General features: G+C 40.0%; 1 protein-coding gene across 5 annotated transcripts in view; it reads right to left on the minus strand.

The window, feature by feature from the left end:
* The window catches only part of rnf144aa (ring finger protein 144aa), an 87,519-nt gene that overhangs the window by 7,118 nt on the left and 59,498 nt on the right, over positions 1 to 20,903 (minus strand). For all 5 annotated transcript variants that reach the window (XM_073056858.1, XM_073056855.1, XM_073056854.1 and 2 more), the window contains 2 exons: positions 13,116 to 13,326; positions 8,773 to 8,923 (listed from right to left, as the gene is read on the minus strand). In XM_073056858.1, coding sequence (XP_072912959.1) covers positions 8,773 to 8,923; positions 13,116 to 13,326 — 362 coding nt within the window. The remainder of the gene's footprint in view (positions 1 to 8,772; positions 8,924 to 13,115; positions 13,327 to 20,903) is intronic.

A 20,903-nucleotide genomic window follows, 5' to 3' on the forward strand; every position in this document is an offset into this window, starting at 1 on the left:
AAGTAACATGGGATGGTCGAGGGGGGATAAGAAGTGGGGGGAGGGATGAAGTAGAGAGCTGGGAAGTGATAGGCTGAAGGGAAATGGGCTAGGGGGAAGGTGGAGAATTATGGGAAATAAAAGAGAAAGAAAGGTAGGGCTGGGGGGAGATTATAGTGAAGGGGGTAAAAGAGAGAGAAAGAGAACCAGACTAAAATAATAGATAGGGATGGGGGTAAGGGGGGGCAAGGGTATCAATGGAGGTCTGTAAGTTGAATGTTCATGCCGGCAGGTAGGAGGCTACCTAGGCGGGAGATAAGGTATTGCTCCATCAACCTGCGCGTGGCCTCATCTTGACGGTAGAGGAGGTCATGGACAGACATGTCGGAGTGGGAATAGTCTGTGGAATTGAAGTGTGTGGCCACAGGGAGATCCCGCCACTGCTGGAGGACTGAGTGCCGGTATTCGGCGAAACGGTCTCCCAGTCTGTGGCGGGTCTCCCCAATGTATAAATGGCCACATCGGGAGCACCTACATCACCCCAGTTGACTCGCAGGTGAAGTGGTGCCTCACCTGAAAGGACTGTCTGGGGCCTGGGAATGGTGTAGTGTTCAGGTGTGCGTGTGCAAGTTGGTGTCAGACTAGACTCTCGGAATTGAGGAGTTTGATGGCTTGGGGGAAGTAACTGTTACATAGTCCGGTCATGAGAGCCCGAATGCTTCGGTGCCTTTTTCCAGATGGCAGAAGAGTTTGTGTGAGGGGTGCGTGGGGTCCTTCACAATGCTGTTTGCTTTGCAGATGCAGCGTGTGGTGTAAATGTCTGTAATGGCAGGAAGAGAGACCCCGATGATTTTCTCAGCTGAGCTCACTATCCGCTGTAGGGTCCTACGATCCGAGACAGTGCAATTCCCAAACCAGGCAGTGATGCAGCTGCTCAGGATGCTCTCGATACATCCTCTGCAGAATGTGGTGAGGATGAGAGGGTGGGAGATGGACTTTTCTCAGCCTTCACAGAAAGTAGAGACGCTGCTGGGCTTTCTTGGCTATGGAGCTGGTGTTGAGGGACCAGGTGAGATTCTACCCCAGGTGAACACCAAGAAATTTGGTGCTCTTAATGATCTCTACAGAGGAGCCGTTGATGTTAACTGTGCAGTTTCTTTTTCAACCATAGTTTAAATTTAATTTAACCAGCCTACACCCCATCTATAAACTCCACGTGCCCTCAGGAATAAATTGCAAGATTTTTGTAACCCTTCAGAAGATCTCTCTAAACTGAGCTTGCCTTAAGTGCTCAGCCAGTTGTGAACACTTATTAACTGTATTTTCACATCTTAAAAAAAAAGACCTAAAGCAGACTAAAGCATAAAATATGTAAAATTTGTTCAGTTCAGGTTTCTTTAAAATAATAATTTTTGCTGGTTACATCAGGTTATATACGGGTGGAGGAGCTGAATACCCAAATGAAGCTCAGTTTGATAACTGTTGATAAGCTCAGTTTCAAATACATTAATAAAAGTTCAAACAGTTTACCACTTACAAATATATATATATGGAGAAAAAAATATGCAATTTCATTGGACTGGCCAAATATAATGGCTCAATGAAAATTTTACATTTATGATTAGAAACTTAAATTATAAAATGACCAGTTTAACTTCACTGTTTGACTGTAGACATATACTCCCAAATCCACCCAGAACCAACATGTTTAGTTTTGCTTTCTGTTACTCTCCGCATCTTGTAATTATTTAACATTAATTCTCTCCTGTTACTCTCCTGAGTTTGGCAATTCAATCAAATTAACTCTAGTAAGAACAACAATCAGTTAACACAGAAGTCAAACTTAAGTAAACAGTGAAAAGGATGCTAGTGCCAGAGACATTATTCTAAAGTTAATGTGACATTTTTCTGCAAATTCCCTTGTACAGTGCTAAGCTTGTGAAAAATAAAGATATTCTGAAATGATCTTCTATAGAAAATAAATATATAAAACACTGAAACTACAGTAGTAGCAGAGTAGTACAGCATGGTAACAGGCCAACTGCATCTATGCCAACCCTAACCCAACTTATACTAATCTCTCTTGCCTGCATTAATTCCATATCCTTCTACGTCCTACTAATTCAAGTATCTGTCTAGCAACTAGAGGGACTGAGTTATTCATTTTTATGATAGCTGAGTAACAAAGAGCAATGCTTTATTGCAAGTGTATGTGGTGATGGGGAAAGATAAAGGACTGTACAAAGACCAGAGAGCACAGCTGCAAAATCAGGCATATTTCCCAATGACAAGACATAAAAATCAGAAATTATTAAAAATTCTGAGCAAAGCAGGCAGAATCTGTGGAGTACAAAATGAGTTTCTTGATATGTTTAGGAAGTATGGGATGAAGCTAGGGAAAAGCATCACAACAAGCATTTGCAGCTGCTAAAAATGTTTATGTGCAGTATATCCTCTGTAATTAACTATGCAGATTGGTAGCTTCTCGTAAAATATTAGGAATACATTTCAATAATTAACACCTACAATGATAAGATGCTGCATTCATTCTCAATAGAAATACATTCCATTAAAAGAAAGTTCCTGCCGTGCTGTGTCCTAATGATACTTCTAGAGGTATCTGCAAGCTAGGTGTGACATTTTTTATTTTTCTTCTGTGTATCACACATTTAAAAACATTATAAACATATTCTTTTCACAATGACCTCACTGTGTAGAGCTCAAGTTATATATAAAGGATATGCTGAGGGATTTTAAATTGCATTTCCAATCCTGAGTAAAAATGCACAATGCCCAAGTCTTTTCCTATCTGAACAAAACCTATGCTACACCACTTTTTGTGCAACTCCCAGCTAGGGTGAATCCAATCAATGAATACGCAGCAAAGCAATTATACATTTGGCTGATCAAATTCTAACTCAGATCTTTCAGTAAACAAATGATGCACCTCTTATCACTATCACAAAGAGTAAGGTTCAATCCCAACCTGCTGTAAATTTTGAACTGTGTCTGATACATTTTACAGGACATTACAGGGATCTCTGACGCACATATTACCAATTTACTTTGTGTCCAAGTAAAATCAGGTACTTAAATATACTCTGTAATTCTGTTTGCAATGTTCACATTTTCAGATATTTTACTTCACAATAAACCAATGGGAAATAGAGAATATCGAAATATTTTTATTTATATCTCTTCTATTGTGTGTTCTAAATGTATTATTTAGTAAGATCATCTTTGTCATCTGAAATCTGGCCTCTCTCAATAGAACCAAATTTCAAAAGTGCTGTTTAATGTAACTAGTGGGGAGAACAGAAATGAATCTTCATCCAAAGCTTCTTTAACTCAATCGTTTGTTATTTTATCTTCCACACCTAATAGTCAGTACTGCCATTTTTTGTGAATTGTCAAATAATTTGATGACATTTTGTGACATAATCTACTTAGTTGTTGAGTACCTCCAAGGATATCCTTTGTAAAGGATATCCCACATCATGACTGCTGTTCAGAGGCCTGTGCATAACTCCCATCAGAGTCTATTTATCCTTGCAGTTTCTTAACTCTACCCACAAGAATTCTACATCTTCCGATCCTATCTCACCTTTTCTAAGGATTTGATTTAATTGTATACCAACAGAGCCCTGCTACTTGCCGGTCCTTTTGATACAATGTGTATCCTTGGATGTTAAGCTCCCAACTATGAATGTGCCTGAAAGAGGATATGTTGCAAGGGTGTATAGGAATAGAGAGAAAGGGGAATGAGACTATTAGGATTGTATTGCTCGCTTATTTTGCCATACCTTCACCATAATTCAGTGAAATGTGGTTTCTAAGTAAAAGTATTTTAATTGGTGTACTTACAGCCTTGTTTGTATTTGTGTGTGATGGAAATATGGCCAATTTTTAAGAAAAAAAGTATGGCCATAGTGTTGGATAACATGCACAGGGTGTTAGTTTTAACTATTGCCCAGACTGAAAAGCATCCCTTCATTGTAGTTAGCATCATTGGCATTAAACCTTTTGCTGTGAGTATCACACAAGGTTATCAGAAGCTGATGTTGACATTCTGTCAACCATTCATTGAAATCATGGCTAACCTTATGCCTCAAGTCCACTTTCACATTATATTGCTACATCGTTTACCAAAATTTAATTGATCTTAACCTTGGAGGTACTCAACAACTAAGTAGATGTAGGTGTTATATGTCACAAAATGTCATCAAATTATTTAACAATTCATAAAAAATGGCAGTACTGACTATTAGGTGTGGGAGGTAAAATAACAAGCCATTGAGTTAAAGAAGCTTTGGATGAAGATTCATTTCTGTTCTCCCCACTAGTTGAACAGCACTTTTGAAATTTGGTTCTATTGAGAGAGGCCACATTTCAGATGACAAAGATAATCTTACTAAATAATACATTTAGAACACACAATTGAATCTGCCTTTACAAAGGGAGATTTAAAAAGTATGTTCAGAGGGCAAGGTCATAGGGGATTTCAATATGCAGGTAGGTTGGGAAAAATCAGGTTGATGCTGAAACCGAGTAGAGGGAATTGTATACTGCCTACGAGATGGCTTTTTTAGAGCAGCTTATGGTTGAGCTCAATAGGAGAAAAGCAATTCTGGATTGAGTTTGTGTGTAATGAACCAAATTTGATTAGGGAGCTTAAGGTAAAGGAGTCATTAGGAAACTGTGTTCATAAATTGATAAAATTCACCCTGCAGTTTGAGAAAGTGAAGATAAATACTGTAGAGTAAAAGGGAATTACAGAGGCATGAGAGAGGAGCTGGCCGAAGTTGATTGGAAGGGGACACTAGCAGGGACGACAGCAGACCAGCAACAGCTGAAGTTTCCAACAGCAAAAAAGGGGCAAGATAGATACATCCCAAAGTTGAAGAAGTATTCTAAAGGGAGGAATAGGCGACTGTGGCTAATCAGGGAGGTTAAAGACAGCATTAAAGCAAAAGAGAGAGCATGTAGTATAGCAAAGAAATAATGGGTAGCTAGAGGACTGGGACGTGTTTAAAACTCAACAGAAGGCAACTAAAAAAGGTCATAAGGAGAGAATAGATGACACAAAGGTAAGTTAGTCAATAATATAAAAGAGGATACAAAAAGTTTTTTCAGATACATGAAAAGTAACAGAAATGCGAGAATGGATATTGGACCTATGGAAAATGACACTGGAGAGATAGTAATGGGGGCAAAGAAATGGTAGACAAACTTAATAAGTATTTTGTGTCAGTCTTCACTATGGAAGACACTAGCAGTGTGCTAGAAATTTGAGAAGGTCCTGGGGCAGAAGTGAATGCAATTGCTATTACTAAGGAGAAGTTGCTTGGGAAGCTGAATGTTCTGAAGGTTGATAATTCACCAGGACCAGATGAATGACATGCCAGGGTTCTGAATGAAGTAACTGAAGAGATTGTGGAGGCATTGGTAGTGACCTTTCAAGAATCACTAGATTGTGCACAAGTTCTAGAGGACTGGAAAGTTCCAAATTTCACTCCACACTTTAAGAAGGGAAGGACACAGTAGAAAGAAAAGTATAGGCCAGTTAGCCTGATTTCAGCGGTTGGGAAGATTTTGGAAACATTATTAAGGATGAGGTTTTGGGTACTTGGATCCACATGACAAAATAGGCCAAAATCAACATGGATTCCTTAAGGGGAAATCTTGCCTGACAAATCTGTTGGAATTCTTTGAGGAAATAACAGGTATGATAGACAAATAGTGTTTACTTGAATTTTCAGAAGGCCTTTGACAAAGGGCTGCACTTGAAGCTACTTAACAAGATAAGTGTCCATGGTATTACAGGAAAGATACTAGGATGATAGTAGATTGGCTGATTGGCAAGAGGCAAAGAGTGGGAATAAAGGTAGCCTTTTCTGGTTGACTGCCAGTGACTAGTGGTGTTCTGCAGGGATTGGTGTTGTGAACACTTATCATCACATTGTATGCTAGTGATTTGGATGATGGAATTGATAGCTTTGTGGCCAAGTCTGCAAATGATATGAAAACAGGGAAGTGCAGGTAGAATTGAGGAAGCAGGGAGTCTGAGAAGAACAGAATGCAGATGGAATACAGCGTAGGGAAGTATATGGTCATGCACTTTGGTAGAAGTAGTAAGGGTGTGGACCTTCAAATGTGCAATGTGATCTTGGAAGTCCTTATGGGGGATCTCCTAACGTTTAATTTAGAGGTTCAGACAGTGGCAAGAAAGGCAAATGCAATGTTTGCATTCATTTCAAATGAACTAGAATATAAGAACAAGGATATAAAGCTGAGGCTTTGTAAGGGACTGGTCAATCCACACGGTGAGCAGTTTAATGTATCAGTCTGTACAAACTCTCAGTACTGATGGCTTGGACATTCTCTCTTTCTGCCCTCTTTCAACAGACTGAAGATACAAAAGCCTGAAAGCATTGAACACCAAGTCAAGGACAGCTTCTAATCCACTACTCTAAGACTGCTGTACAGACCTCGCTTTAGTTAAGATGGACCACACAATCTACATTTCACGGCCTTGCACTTTATTGTCTGGCTTGTTTATGGGATTACTTTGCTTAGTGAACTTACTATATATTTCCCCTATAAAAACACACCCTCATATTTAATATCTAGTATTTAAGTTTACCGATGACTCCATTGTCATTGGCCGAATCAAAGGTGGTGACGAATCAGCATACAGGAGGTTGTTTGGAAATCTGGCTGAGTGGTGCCATGACTACAAACTCTTACACAATGTCTGCAAGACCAAGGAGCTGAGTATTGACTTCAGGAGGAGGAATCCAAAGATCCATGAGCCAGTCTTCAGCAAGGGATCAAAGATTAAGAGGGTCAGCAACTTTATTCTCCTCACTGTTATTGCTGCAGAGGATCTGTCCTGAGTCCAGCACATAAATATTATTACGAGGAAAGCACAGCAGCACTTCTACTTTATTAGAATTTTACAAAGATTCAGCATGACATCTAAAACTTTGACAAACTTTTATAGATGTATGGTGGAGAGTATGTTGACTGGTTGCATCACAGCCTGGTATGGAAACACCAATGCCCTTGAATGGAAGATCCTACAAGAAGTAATGGATACGGCTCAGTTCATCAAAGATAAAGCCCTCAACCATATTGAGCACATCCATGTGGAGCACTGTTGCAGGAAAACTTCATCCATCATTCAGGCCATAACCTCTTCTCATTTCTGCCATCAGGAAGAAGGTACAGGAGCCTCAGGACCCACACCACCAGGTTCAGGAACAGTTATTTTCCCTCAACCAACAGCCTTTGAACTAGAACTTTGCTTGCCCCACCGCTAAACTGCTCCTACAACCTATGGCATATATGTCAAACTCAAGGCCCGCGAGCCAAATCTGGCCCGCGGTGGAATTATCTTTGGCCCGCGAGATAATATCTAATTACTATTAAAGCTGGCCCCAGTAATCGAAGCGCCTATGGCGTATGATATGGCTAATGCTGAGTTTATTCAGGTACCAGGTTTTCAGGGTTTTTAGTGTTTATTCGGCAGTCTTCTTCATAAGAAATGGAATTTGTAAAGTGAAACACTTTGTAGTTATAGCAGAGACTGAGACACATGAGAGCAGGCTGAAAAAACGGAGGCAACGAAAGCTGCGTTTGCACGCGTCCAACTGATCCGGCCCGCATGAAGCTGCATTTTGCTCAATCCGGCCCGTGAACTAAAATGAGTTTGACACCCCTGACCTATGGACTCACTTTCCAGGGCTTTTCATCTCACATTTATAATATTTATTGCTTATTTATTATTATTATTTTCCTTTGTATTTGTATAGTTCGTAGTCTCTGCACATTGGTTGTTTGTCCATCCTGTTGGGTGCAGTCTTTCATTGATTCCTGTGTGTCTTAGATTTACTATGTATATCTGCAAGAAAATGAATCTCACAGTTGTACATTGTGACATATATGTACTTTGATAATAAATTTACTTTGAATTTTGAATTCTATGAACAACATTATGGTTACTCTTCCAAAAATTTATTTAGATTTGGTGCCTTTATTTTGTTAAGCTAAGGTGATGAGCCATGTGATTCATAAATGCATATTACTGCTGGTTGATTAGCAAGTTGTTATAGTAAGAGCTCTTACTATAATTTCAACCATCTACCCTGTTTTTGCTGCACTTTACCACAGATTACACTCCGAACTGACAGGACACAGAGAAGTTTCACCAGATATATTCGAGTCTGACTGGTTTGTCATTTAAAAAGAGGTTATGTAGACTGGCTCTATACTTTCTAAAGTTTGGAAGAATTAGATATGATACCATTGAAAAATATGTGATTCTTAGTGGGCTTAACAAAATGGATGCAGGGATCTCATTTCCCTCAGCTGGGTCATCTACAACCAGGAATAGGGATTTCAAAATTAAAGAATTGCCATTCAGGACAGAAATGAGAAGAATTTTTGAGATACTCTACTCAGGAGAGCATTGGATACTCAGTAACTGAATGTATTCAAGAAAGACATTCATAGATAATTAGGCATTAAGGATACAGTTTTATGTAAGAAAGTGGCACTGAAATAAAAAAAATCAGCCACGATCTTCTTGGATGGTGAAGAAGGTACAAGAAGCAAAATTACCTATTTCAGCACCATTTGCTTGTTCCCTGTCAGTTGTGTGAAAATCAAATGAAATTGGTCTTAACTTGTTTTTACCATATGACATGTGCAAACATGACAGCATATATCAATGTGCATAAGCACATACTTCCATCTTTATTCATTAATTGAATTGATTGTTGCTTCACTTACGTCAAGGGATTCCAGGCAGTACCAGCAAAAGGCATGCTTGCAATTTTTACACATCATTTGCGCACAACCCTCATCTCTTTCGATATAGACTTTGCATTTTGGACAACGTTTGATTGGGACATCATCCCCTTCATCATTTTCAAAGAATGAACTAGATGAATGGAGAAAAAATCATTTTCAAACGCCTGCTTCAGGTATCTCAAGCAATACAACAGAAAAGGACCCACCTTATACTGTAACCAGTGTGAAAAATCCGCAAATAATTTCTACTCAAGCAATGATTTTCATCTGTTATCTGCACCTAAATGTAAGACACTCTCATAAAGTTAAGTTTCAGCCTATTTGTAATTTCAGTGCAAGGTACCTCATAAATCACAAGTATAAGGGATTTTGTCAAAACTAATTGAAATGAAGTGGCATTTCCTTCAATGTTATCTGTTCTTTGCATTTTTTTCTGTTCAAATGATGTTCTAGGCCTGAAGCTTTTTGGTGCCTGGATCCTAGTGCAAGGTACAATAAGCCGCTTGGACAATTTAAACGATACATTGGAAAGACAGGGCATCTGGATCGTAGATGAGAGCCGATTTTACTTGCTCTCCCGTAATATTCGCTCCTCTTCCCATGGCACTGAGGCTATGAAGACTGCCCTCAGCTGTTGTGCTCCATACCCACTACTATGATGGATTGATACTGAGGCTTGGGCCTATTCCAGTCTGCTACAGGATTCAGATCCAAGAACTCATTTGGTTCGTAATGTTGTTGCTCAATTCTATTGTTTGCATGATTTATGTTTTTTCCCTCTTTCTCTGCACATCAAATGTTGGTCTTTTTTTTAATGTTTTTTTTGGGTTTCTTGCTTTGTGACTGCCTGCAAGCAAACAAATTTCAAGGTTGTATAATTTATCCATTCTTTGATAATAAATGTACTTTGAACGTTGGGAAGCAAAATAAAATCTATTTTGCATTAGATTATTTTTATAAGTTAACGTAACCGCCAAACTGAACATAGAAATATCTTACACAAAGCAAATGACCAGATAAACTTTATGACAACTTTGAATAAGGAATACCACACAGTGGAACCTTTGACAGATCTATTGAGCCTTTGGAAATATCAATACCAATACTGTACATGACATTTAAAATGGCAGCCTTACAAAATGACCAGACATACGTACAAGTATAAAAAGGTGAATCAAATACTAACTGTTTAATTTTGATCAAACATTGAAGGCTGCTATATACACTATAGGGACAGTGCACTGTTCTGAATTGAGAGCTCCAATAAAGCAAATAGTGAGCACTTGTTAGCTGGAGGAACTCAGCAGGCCAGACAACATACATGGAAAAAAGTAGTCAATGTTTCAGGCCGAGACCTTTCAACATGACTGGAGAAAAAAAGATGAGTAGATTTAAAAGGCGGATTTAAAAGAAACAAGAAGTGGGATCTCCCAGTGGCCACCCATTTTAATTCCACTTCCCATTCCCATTCCGATACGTCAATCCATGGCCTCCTCTACTGTCACAATGAGGCCTCTCAGGTTGGAGGAACAACACCTTATATTCCGTCGGGGTAACCTCCAACCTAATGGCACAAACATCGATTTCTTGAACTTTTGCGTTATGGTCCCCTCATCCCCCCACGCTCTCCTTCACCAGTCCCCATCCTCCTTTCCTTCTCTCACTTTCTCTCTTTTCCTGCCCATCACCTCCCTCTGGCACTCCTCCCCCCTTTTCTTTCTTCCATGGCCTTCTATCCCCACCTATCAGACTCCCCCTTCTCCAGACCCACATCTCTTTCACCAATCAACTTCCCAGCACTTCACTTCACCCCTCCTTCCCCCCACCCCAATTTCACCTATCACACTGTGTTTCTCTTTACCGTCCCCCACCTTTTAAATCTACTCCCCATCTTTTTTTCCTCCAGTCCTGGCAAAGAGTCTTGGCTTGAAATGTCGACTGTACTTTTTACCTGCCTGTCAGTCTGGCCTGCTGAGTTCCTCCAGCACTTTGTGCGTGTTGCTTAGATTTCCAGCATCTGCAGATCCTCTCTTATCCGTGTTAATATTGGTTCTTTAGTATAATGTGTGTCAGAATCCCGAAAGATGTGATGAGGAATGACACAAGTGTAACCCTATTTGTTTCTTCTTTACTTCAGAAATGTCTCTGGGACAGCTACTAGCGCGAATTTTCTATGAAAGTGCCAGAGCAAGGATCCAGTGGGAAAAGTAAACACGAGACTTCCAATGAGATGAGATAGTTAAAATACCGTGCTGTATCAAAGGTTACAAAGCAACGAATGACATTTAAATCCACACCCCTTTACGTTACAACTGCTTAAATTATAACCTTGTTCTCAGCCAAAATTCACATTTGCAGATCTTGCTAAAGCACCAAGATAATTGCAATTTGCTGCACTGGTAAAATCAGAATCTTATGCCAGGTTTGGGGCAAATCCTGTCCATCTGGACCAGTCACAAAGATCAGCACAGTTGATATACTGTAACTGATTACACAAAATTCATTTAAGATTGCTTCTAGTTCTGAACTGGCAGACTGGGCTCAGACCTTTTATTTCCACCACTGCTGGTTATCACTAAGCTCCACGCATGTATCAATCCGATTTCAACATGCCATAAGACATAGGAGCAGAGTTAGGCCATTTGGCCCATTGAGTCTGCTCCACCATTTCATCATGACTGATCTTTTCCTTCCCCTCCTCAGCACCAATCCCCAGCCTTCTCCCCATAACCTTCAATGCCATGACCAATCACAAACCTATTAATTCCCTCCTTAAATTCACCCAACAACCCGGCCTCCACAGCTGTGGTAATAAATACTAATTGCCTGTGGTAATAAATACTACAAATCTACCACCCTCTGGTTAAAGACTTTTCTCCGCATTTCTGTTTTAAATTGATGCCCCTCTATACTGAAGCTGTGCCCTATTGTTCTAGACCCCACCCACCAAGGGAAACATTCTTTCCAAATCTGCTCTGTCTAGGCCTTTCAACATTCGAAGGGTTTCAATGAGATCCCCCCACCCCCCACCCCATGAAATGAATGCTAACATTGCATTTGCATTCCTCACCACTAACTCAACTTGCCAGTTGACCTTTAGGGTGTTCTGCACGAGGACAACCAAGTCCCTTTCAGTCTCAGATTTCTGGATTTTCTCCCCATTTAGAAAATTGTCTGCACATTTATTTCTTCTTCCCAAGTGCATGACTGTGCATTTTCTAACATTATATTTCATTTGCCAGTTTCTTGCCCATCCTCCTAATCTCAGAATCAGGTTTATTATCACCGGCATGTGTCATCTGTCTAGGTCCTTCTGCAGCCTACCTGTTTCCTCAACACTACCTGCCTCTCCACCCAATCTTCATATCAACTGCAAACTTGGCCACAAAGCCATCAATTCCATCATCTCTATCACTGAAATACAGCATAAAAAGAAGTGGTCCCAACACAGACCCCTGCAGAACACCACTAGTCACTGGCAGCCAACCAGAAAAGGATTCTTTTTATTTCCACTCACTGCCTCCTACCAATCAGCCAATGCTCTAAACATGCCAGTACCTTTCCTGTAATACCATGGGCTCTTAACTTGGTAAGCGGCCTCATGTGTGGCACCTTGTCAAAGGCCTTCTGAAAGTCAAATATGCAACATCCACTGCATCCCCTTTATCTATCCTACTTGTAATCTCCTCAAGGAATTCCAACAGGTTTGTCAGGCAAAATTTTCCCTTAAGGAAACCTTGCTAACTTTGTCCTATCTTGTCCTGTGTCACCAAGTACTCCATAGCCTCATCCTTAACAATTGACTCCAACATCTTCCCAGCCACTGAGGTCCAACTAACTGGTCTATAATTTCCTTTCAGTTGCCTCCCTCCTTTCTTAAAGAGTGGGAACGACATTTCCAATTTTCCAGTCCTCCGGAACGATGCCAGGGTTCAAAGCATTATACTTGCATCTTTTCTTTTGTGATGGGAACCTTTACCTTTGAGACTATTAAGCTTAATTTCATTTTATTTTCTGCAAATTATATTGATGTAAAGAATGTAGCAATAAAATTATCCTGCTTTAGTTCAAAGATCAATAATTATGATTATTTTGAAAAGTGGAATGATGTCAATTTTGTAGTTCCAATTCACTCACAAAATAATACTGTATATAAGACCATCTCATGATGGAAATCTTCAATGCAGTTTACCACCCCAATGATGTTCAACAACGGGGAGCAATTTTACAAGCAGAAGTGCTACAGATCTGTCAATGTATCAGTGGAAGAGGCATAAAGAAATGCAAAAGTAGCATCTGCTGTCAGTAAAGCAAAGGAGTACCTTCTTTCTCCAGGAAGGAATGAGGTAATGGGCATGTTTTCTTGGCAAGCCTGCCCTGGATGCCAATTTGCTTTGCAGAGAGCGCAAAACTGCAAGTTACAAGTTGCACATTGCACCATCTGGGCCTGCTGCAACTCCACCTCCTTGATTTGGCAGACAGACTGGCAAGTAGAAGACGGGCACCAAGTTCGGTATGGATCCAAAAGCACTTCTGAAAGACAATTAATTATGTAACCAATTGTGCAAACACAAGGCAGAAATTCTTTACCACCCACAACATGTATTTGCTGAAAGATAGATAGATAGATAGATAGATAGATACTTTATTCATCCCCATGGGGAAATTCAACATTTTTTCCAATGTTCCATACACTTGTTGTAGCAAAAACTCATTACATACAATACTTAACTCAGTAATAATATGATATGCATCTAAATCACTAACTCAAAAAGCATTAATAATAGCTTTAAAAAAGTTCTTAAGTCCTGGCAGTTGAATTGTAAAGCCTAATGGCATTGGGGAGTATTGACCTCTTCATCCTGTCTGAGGAGCATTGCATCGACAGTAACCTGTCGCTGAAACTGCTTCTCTGTCTCTGGATGGTGCTATGTAGAGGATGTTCAGGGTTTTCCATAATTGACCGTAGCCTACTCAGCGCCCTTCGCTCAGCTACCGATGTTAAACTCTCCAGTACTTTGCCCACGACAGAGCCCGCCTTCCTTATCAGCTTATTAAGACGTGAGGCGTCCTTCTTCTTAATGCTTCCTCCCCAACACGCCACCACAAAGAAGAGGGCGCTCTCAACAACTGACCTATAGAACATTATCTTTGAGATTATAGATATTTTCAGGTTACTTACTTAGATTGAAGTAGCTGCAGTGCAAAGAATTTTAAATAAAAAACTGATAAAAGTAGCTATTATTTACAAATTTTGTAACTTATTAGTTGTGCTTTTTAGGGAAAAAATGTGGGTTTACAAAGGGAGATTCTTCTGATGTTCAGAACATTCGATTCAAAATAGTTACTGTGCTCCTCTCTTGTATCTTACTAAAATGGGTTTCCCAAATTCTTCAGTTGATAAAGCAAATAGGCCGTCAGGAAAAATAACTCACTTGTCCAGATTATGTTGCAAAGGACAATGGAAAAGGTCAGCACAGACTCAACACTAACAATCCAATGTCAACCTCCCATAGACTTTTACACATGGCATTAGTTATTCAAAAAGATCTGCTAGAAAAGGAGCAGATGCAGTGGGAGTAAGGTTACAATATAACCAGAGTAATCTGTGCTCATCCTATTAGCCTGGAAAACTGGTTTTGAGACATTAGAAGTAGAACAATATCACTATGGTAACCAGAAGGTATAGGACCTGTCAACAAACAAATTGCTGGAGGATCTCAGTGAGTAGAACAGTACCTGTGAGGGAAATGATACATGGGTGTTGAGGGTCAAAATTGTCCTGATATGAAAGAGAAAGAGGGAAAGTTTCAAGGTGAGAGGTAAAAAATTTAAAAAGGATCTGAGAGGCAATTTCTTCACACAGTGGCTGGTGCATCTATGGAGAGAGCTGCCAGAGAAAGTGGTTGAGGCAGTATAATAAGAATATTTAAAAGTCATTTGATCACGCACAGGGATAGGAGAGGTCTACTCTGCTTTCTACGTCACTGTGTGGCTAAGCAAAACTCCAATGCCATCTTCAAATACGATAATGGCACTACTGCTGGGCAAATCAGGTGGCATTGAGTCAGCTTACTAGAGCAGACATGATACCTGGTTGAGTGAAGCCACAACAACCTCTCACCCAATGTCAGCAAATCTAGAATAACTGACTCTTGACTTCAGGAAGGCAAAGGAGGATGAACATGGGATTTACATGAGTACATTTAGCTACTGGGCAGCAGGCAGAGTCAACAACTTTAAATTATGTTTTAATTCAAATTATATATAAATAATTTTTGTGAATATACAATTTATATTTATATAAAATAGGGATGACAGGGTGGAGATACAAAAGGAGGTGTAAGACGCTCTCTGCCTCTGCTAGCTTACAGGTTACCCTTGGGCAGGTAGCACCTGGTTAGTCCCCCAGGATCAGGATCACATGCAGCCACAGGAGTAGGTGGCGGATGGTCATACAAGCAGCTGGTACACATCACAATTCCTGGTTATATGACCTCTGATGCCAGGCAGACAATCTCTGAAGAGTATTGCTAATGGCTGAGGTCACCCATCTTGTAAAGAAACAGCTCAGAAGACAATGGCAAACCACTTCTGTGGAACAAGTTGCCAAGAACAATCATGGTCATGGAAAGACCATGACAGTTCATCATATGGCACAGCACATAATGAATGAATGATATATAAACAACTTCAAATTATAAATAAACTATAAGTTACATGCACCTAACATAGAAGCTGGGATTTGGTGAGACGAAAGACACTGATTATGAATAAGCATATTAATCTTTTTTTTACAACCAGCGAAAGATTTGACCAAACGTCGAAGTTCTCCCAAGTTGCACAAACTACAAACTAAATATTCAACAAACAGATACTAAGCATGCGGGTGAGCCTCAAGTCTGGAGCATACTTTCCCAGTGGTTCTTCAGCACTGGTCACAACCTCAGTATGAAACAGACCCCAAGGTCAAAGGAAAGAGGCCAAGCCTCACTGTGGCGCTTGAAACCCGACACAGATGCTGTAGCACACACAATACAACCAATGGGAAAGAACTGTTGCATACTTCAAGCAACGGCGGGCACGATGGAAGCTCCTTTCGACCAACAAATAAACTGACACCCACATAACAATGCATTAACATATCACAAGCCCCATCTTGGGCTGAACACATACACTCAGTGGCCATTTTATTATGGATTTCATATACCTAATAAAGTGGACACTGTGTGTATGTTCATGCTCTTCTGCTGCTGCAGCCCATCCACTTCAAGGTTTGACATATATATTCAGAGATGCTCTCTGGACACCACTGTAGTAATGCGTGGTTATATGAGTTACTGTCATCTTCCTATCAGCTTGAACCATTTTGGCTATTCTCCTCTGACCTCTGTCACTAATTAACAAGGTATTTTCATCCACAGAACTGCTGCTCACTAGATTTTTTGGGGTTTTTTGGCACCATTCTCTGTAAACTCTATGTGAAAATCCCAAGAGATCAACAGTTTCTGAGATACTACAGTAATCATTCCATGGTCAGGGCCACTTAGATCACATTTCTTCCCTTTTCTGGTGCTTAGTCTGTATAACAACTGAACCTATTGGCCATGTCTGCCTGCGTTGATCACTGGGTTGTTGCCAGACGATTGGCTGATTAACAAGCAGGTGTACAGGTGCCCTGTATAGTGTGGCACTGATTCAATCAGAAAGTGTATAGTGTATAGTGTGGCACTGATTCAATCAGAAAGTGTATAGTGTATAGTGTGGCACTGATTCAATCAGAAAGTGTATAGTGTATAGTGTGGCACTGATTCAATCAGAAAGTGTATAGTGTATAGTGTGGCACTGATTCAATCAGAAAGTGTATAGTGTATAGTGTGGCACTGATTCAATCAGAAAGTGTATAGTGTATAGTGTGGCACTGATTCAATCAGAAAGTGTGCCACTGCCTTTATTTTCTTAGGAGGTTAAAGCAACATTCCATACCTTCAACAGCAAGTCTTTGAAGTCAATGCCACAGGTGTCTCGAGTATGAGGTTTTGATGGCTACACAGAGGGGGACAATTGCAGCACATACATCATCTGTTGCATGCTGTACCAAGTGAAGGCAGCAGCTGCTGCCTGAGGTGAATGAGCAAGGAGCCATATGGAGTCCGAGGACCATGAGACAGACCTGGAGATAGCAAAAGCTCTTGCTGAACACCCGCAATTTTATCTTTCAGTGGCCAGAGGGAGGCAGGCATTGGCTATGGTGACACAAGTCTACTTACAGATATGATTTTTGCAAAATAAAATCTCCTAAAGCAGATCAAATGTCTCTTCCTAATGCCAACATAGTATACTAATAATCATCTGGGAGATCTCAGAGGATGCATAAAACCACCTACATGAATGCAACATGCAAAGAAATGAATTCCTGCTGTACTTATTTAAATGTTTTTTTTAAACAACATCTTTGCATTTCCTGACAAAGGACGCCCTACATAAGCAAATGAAGCTTCTAGGCTTTCTGTGAGGATCTCCAGTCTATGAAGTAAGGAACCAAGTAGGTGACCTTGATGTACCTTGTAAGATCATGAAATTTTGATCAGCATTATTCTCTTGCATGCAAATTTTGTCTCCTGGTGGAAACCACAGCAAGCCTTCTCCTGTGAGGCTCTTCTTACAGCGATCCTGACAGGTGTCCTGTCCCCCAACCTGCTCCTCACCACCCCCTACTCCAGTGTGGAGGACCTTACTCCAGCCATACTGACCCAAACCTCCACGTCCCATTGTGTGAATTTGGATTCTACCTCCCTATCTAGATCTCCTATATAGTTCCTAAAGCATACTGCTGTTGAATAGCAGCCATGGGAGCAATGGGTGCCATTAATGGGTGAGCCCTCTGTGATTAAAACATGACAAAGCAAAAGAAGATGGCACTCCATCATGGGAAAAGCCCTCCTCACCACTGAGCACATCTACACAGAACACTGTCACAGGAAAGTGGCATCTAGCAAAGACTCCCACCACCAAAACCATGCTCTCTTCTCACTGATGCCATCAGGGAAAAGGTACGGAAACCCCAGGACCCACAACGGCAAATTGAAGAACAGTTATTACCCTTCAACCATCAGACTTGTGAACCAGAGGGATAACTTCACTCACCCCACCCCTGAACTGCTCCCACAATTTTCAAAAACTCTTCTCATGTTCTCGATATTTATCGCTTATCTATTATTAATTTTTTTCTGTTGTATTTGCACAGTTGGATGCTTTTTGCACATTGGTTGATCTGTTGGGTGCCACTATGTTTCTTGGATTTACTGAGTATGCCTGCAAGAAAACAAATCTCAGGATTGTACGATGCCAATTCACCACTCCCACCCCCTTGGAAGTTTTCATGTTTTATAACATTGAATAACAAAGGATTTTTTGGGTTTTTTGACACTGATCAACAGAAAGACTTTCATGTCAAAGTGAAAAAAAAGTCTACAAATTGGTCTAAATTTATTACAGTTATTAAACATAAAACAATTGATTGCATAATTATTCACCCCTTCAAGTCAGTATTTAGCAGCAATTACAGCCTTGAGTCTGTGTGGATAGGTCTCTATCAGCTTTGAACATCTGGACATTACAATATTTCCCCGTTTTTCTTTACAAAACTGCTCAAGCTCTGTCAGATTGCATGAGGGTTGTGAGTAAACAATCCTTTTCAAATTGAGACACAAATTCTCAATTGGATTGAAGTCTGGACATTGACTTGGCCACTCCAGGACATGAATGCTGTTGTTCTTAAGCCATTCCTGTGTAACTTTGGCTTTATACTTGGGGTCATTGTCACAGTATCCCCACAGCACAAAGCACCCACCACGTTTCACTGTAGGGATGGTGTGTTTTTGATGATGTGCGGTGTTTGGCTTACACCAAACATAGCGTATAGTCTGGTAACCAAGAAGCTCAATTTTGGTTTCATCAGACCACAGAATCTTCTTCCAGCTGACTTGACAGTGTCCCACATGCCTTCTGGCAAATTCTAGTTGAGATTTCATGTTAGCATTTTTTTCAAATAGTGGCTTTCTCTTTGCCACTCTCCCATAAAGCTGTGACTGGTGAAGCACCTGGGCAGCAGTTGATGTATGCACAGTCTTTCCCATCTCAGCCACTGAAGCTTGTAACTCCATCAGAGTTGTCATAGGTACTTAGGTGGCCTCCTTCACTCGTCTGCTTCTTGCATGTTATTGAAGATGGCTTGCTCTATACAAATTTACAGCTGTGCCATATTCCTTCCATTTCTTGATGAGTCACTTAACTGTACTCCAAGGGATATTCAGTGACTTGGAAATTATTTGGTATCCATCTTTTGACTTGTGCTTTTCAATAACCTTTTCACAGAGTTGCTTGCAGTGTTCTTTTGTCTTCATGGTGTAGTTTTTGCCTGACTCACCAGCAGCTGGACATTCCAGGTACAGGTGTATTTTTACTACAGTTAATTGAAACACCTTGATTGCACACAGGTGATCAACATTTAACTAATTACATGAATTCTAAAACTAATTGGCTGCACCAGTGATGAATTGTTGTGACATATTAAAGGGGGGGGGGTTTGAATACTTAAGCAATCAATTATTTTGTGTTTTATCTTTGTAATTAATTTAGATCACTTTGTAGAGATCTGTTTTCACTGACACGAAAGTGTCTTTCTGGTGATCAAAGTAAAAAGAAGCCAAATTAAATCCACGGTAATTCAATGCTCTGAAACTATACAAATTGATACCTTCCAAAGGGGGTAAATACTTTTTATAGGCTCTGTATAAGGTAACATATATATTTTGATAATAAATTTACTTTGAACTTCGGGATGTGAAAATGTAGAATCACATGGGTCCCATTTCCATGCTTGTTTCTGGGAAAAGATGTCAGCTAGGTTGTCATTTCAATCTAGATTTCAACCAACTTCACAATTTTCTACAGGTTATCTCTCGATTGTTTATGCTAATCATAGCCACTTATTGAGGTAAAATCTAATTTCTAAACAATAGCTTAATTTCCCATGCAACAAGCTGTGTTTCCTCAGCAACTTACTCAGCAATGGAATTTTGTATCCCAATTCCCACCAATAAATGCTGCACCAAAGGCTATTACTAGTTATTCACCTAGTAACTGATTTACTTTGACATCCAGCAGAGTTAACTGGATGTCAAGAATTATTTACCATGTCCAATTAACACTGTAACTCATAAACTGTTTGTTTTCTCATGGGCTGCTTAACACTGCCTGGCATTTTCTTTAAGAGAATAATTAACCTCTGAACATACAAATGCTTAAACCAGATGGACACAGCAGACCCACTGGGGTAAATTCCACCACTACAGAAATTCAGAGAAAGCTATTATTATGATTGGACAAGAACACACACAGCTGTGTGCATAGATTTTGATTACACATAATTGGATTTTTGGTCCAGTTCCACATTTAGGATGCAATTCTCGTGTTGAAATTCATGGTCTTGGCAAGAATGAAGCTCATCTGTTGAAAATTCTAGCACTAGATCCACAGTAGTACTTGGATAGAAGAGGGAGAAGGATGCAGACCCTGCAAGTTTGCTGTGCTTGGAAACAGCCTGCAGGTTCAACATGAAACATTTTTATTTTCCCTAGCTGTCAATTGAGGAAATGGAAGGATTTTCCATTACCTTTGCAGAGCAGCTTCCGGAATTCCGTTTGAGGTTTGCTCACAGGCAGAGAAAATTGGATTGAATCTTTGGGAAACATGACGTGACCTAATATAATCCAATTTAGCAGTGAAATCAGGAAGAGAGGTTTGGGTCAAGGCTTTGCAAATTATGGGCTTGATAGTTATTCAAGGCAAATACTTGGGATGACCAAGTAATGTCCTAGACAACAAAGAGTTCAAGACAAACTATTTCAGCTACATACATTGCAAACAAAAACAGAGGAGTTGCTTTACACTTATGACTGTTCATCTGAGATCACAGCTCCATGAAGAAAGCAAATGATGAATTAAAAAAAATAGACATACACTTATGTTTGGTTACATGTGCATTTACATACATATTTGAATACTGAGCACACCTACAATCAATGTTTTTGATGTTCTTTAGAGCC

This window comes from Hemitrygon akajei, chromosome 9, assembly GCF_048418815.1.
Source record: "Hemitrygon akajei chromosome 9, sHemAka1.3, whole genome shotgun sequence".
Taxonomy (NCBI): domain Eukaryota; kingdom Metazoa; phylum Chordata; class Chondrichthyes; order Myliobatiformes; family Dasyatidae; genus Hemitrygon; species Hemitrygon akajei.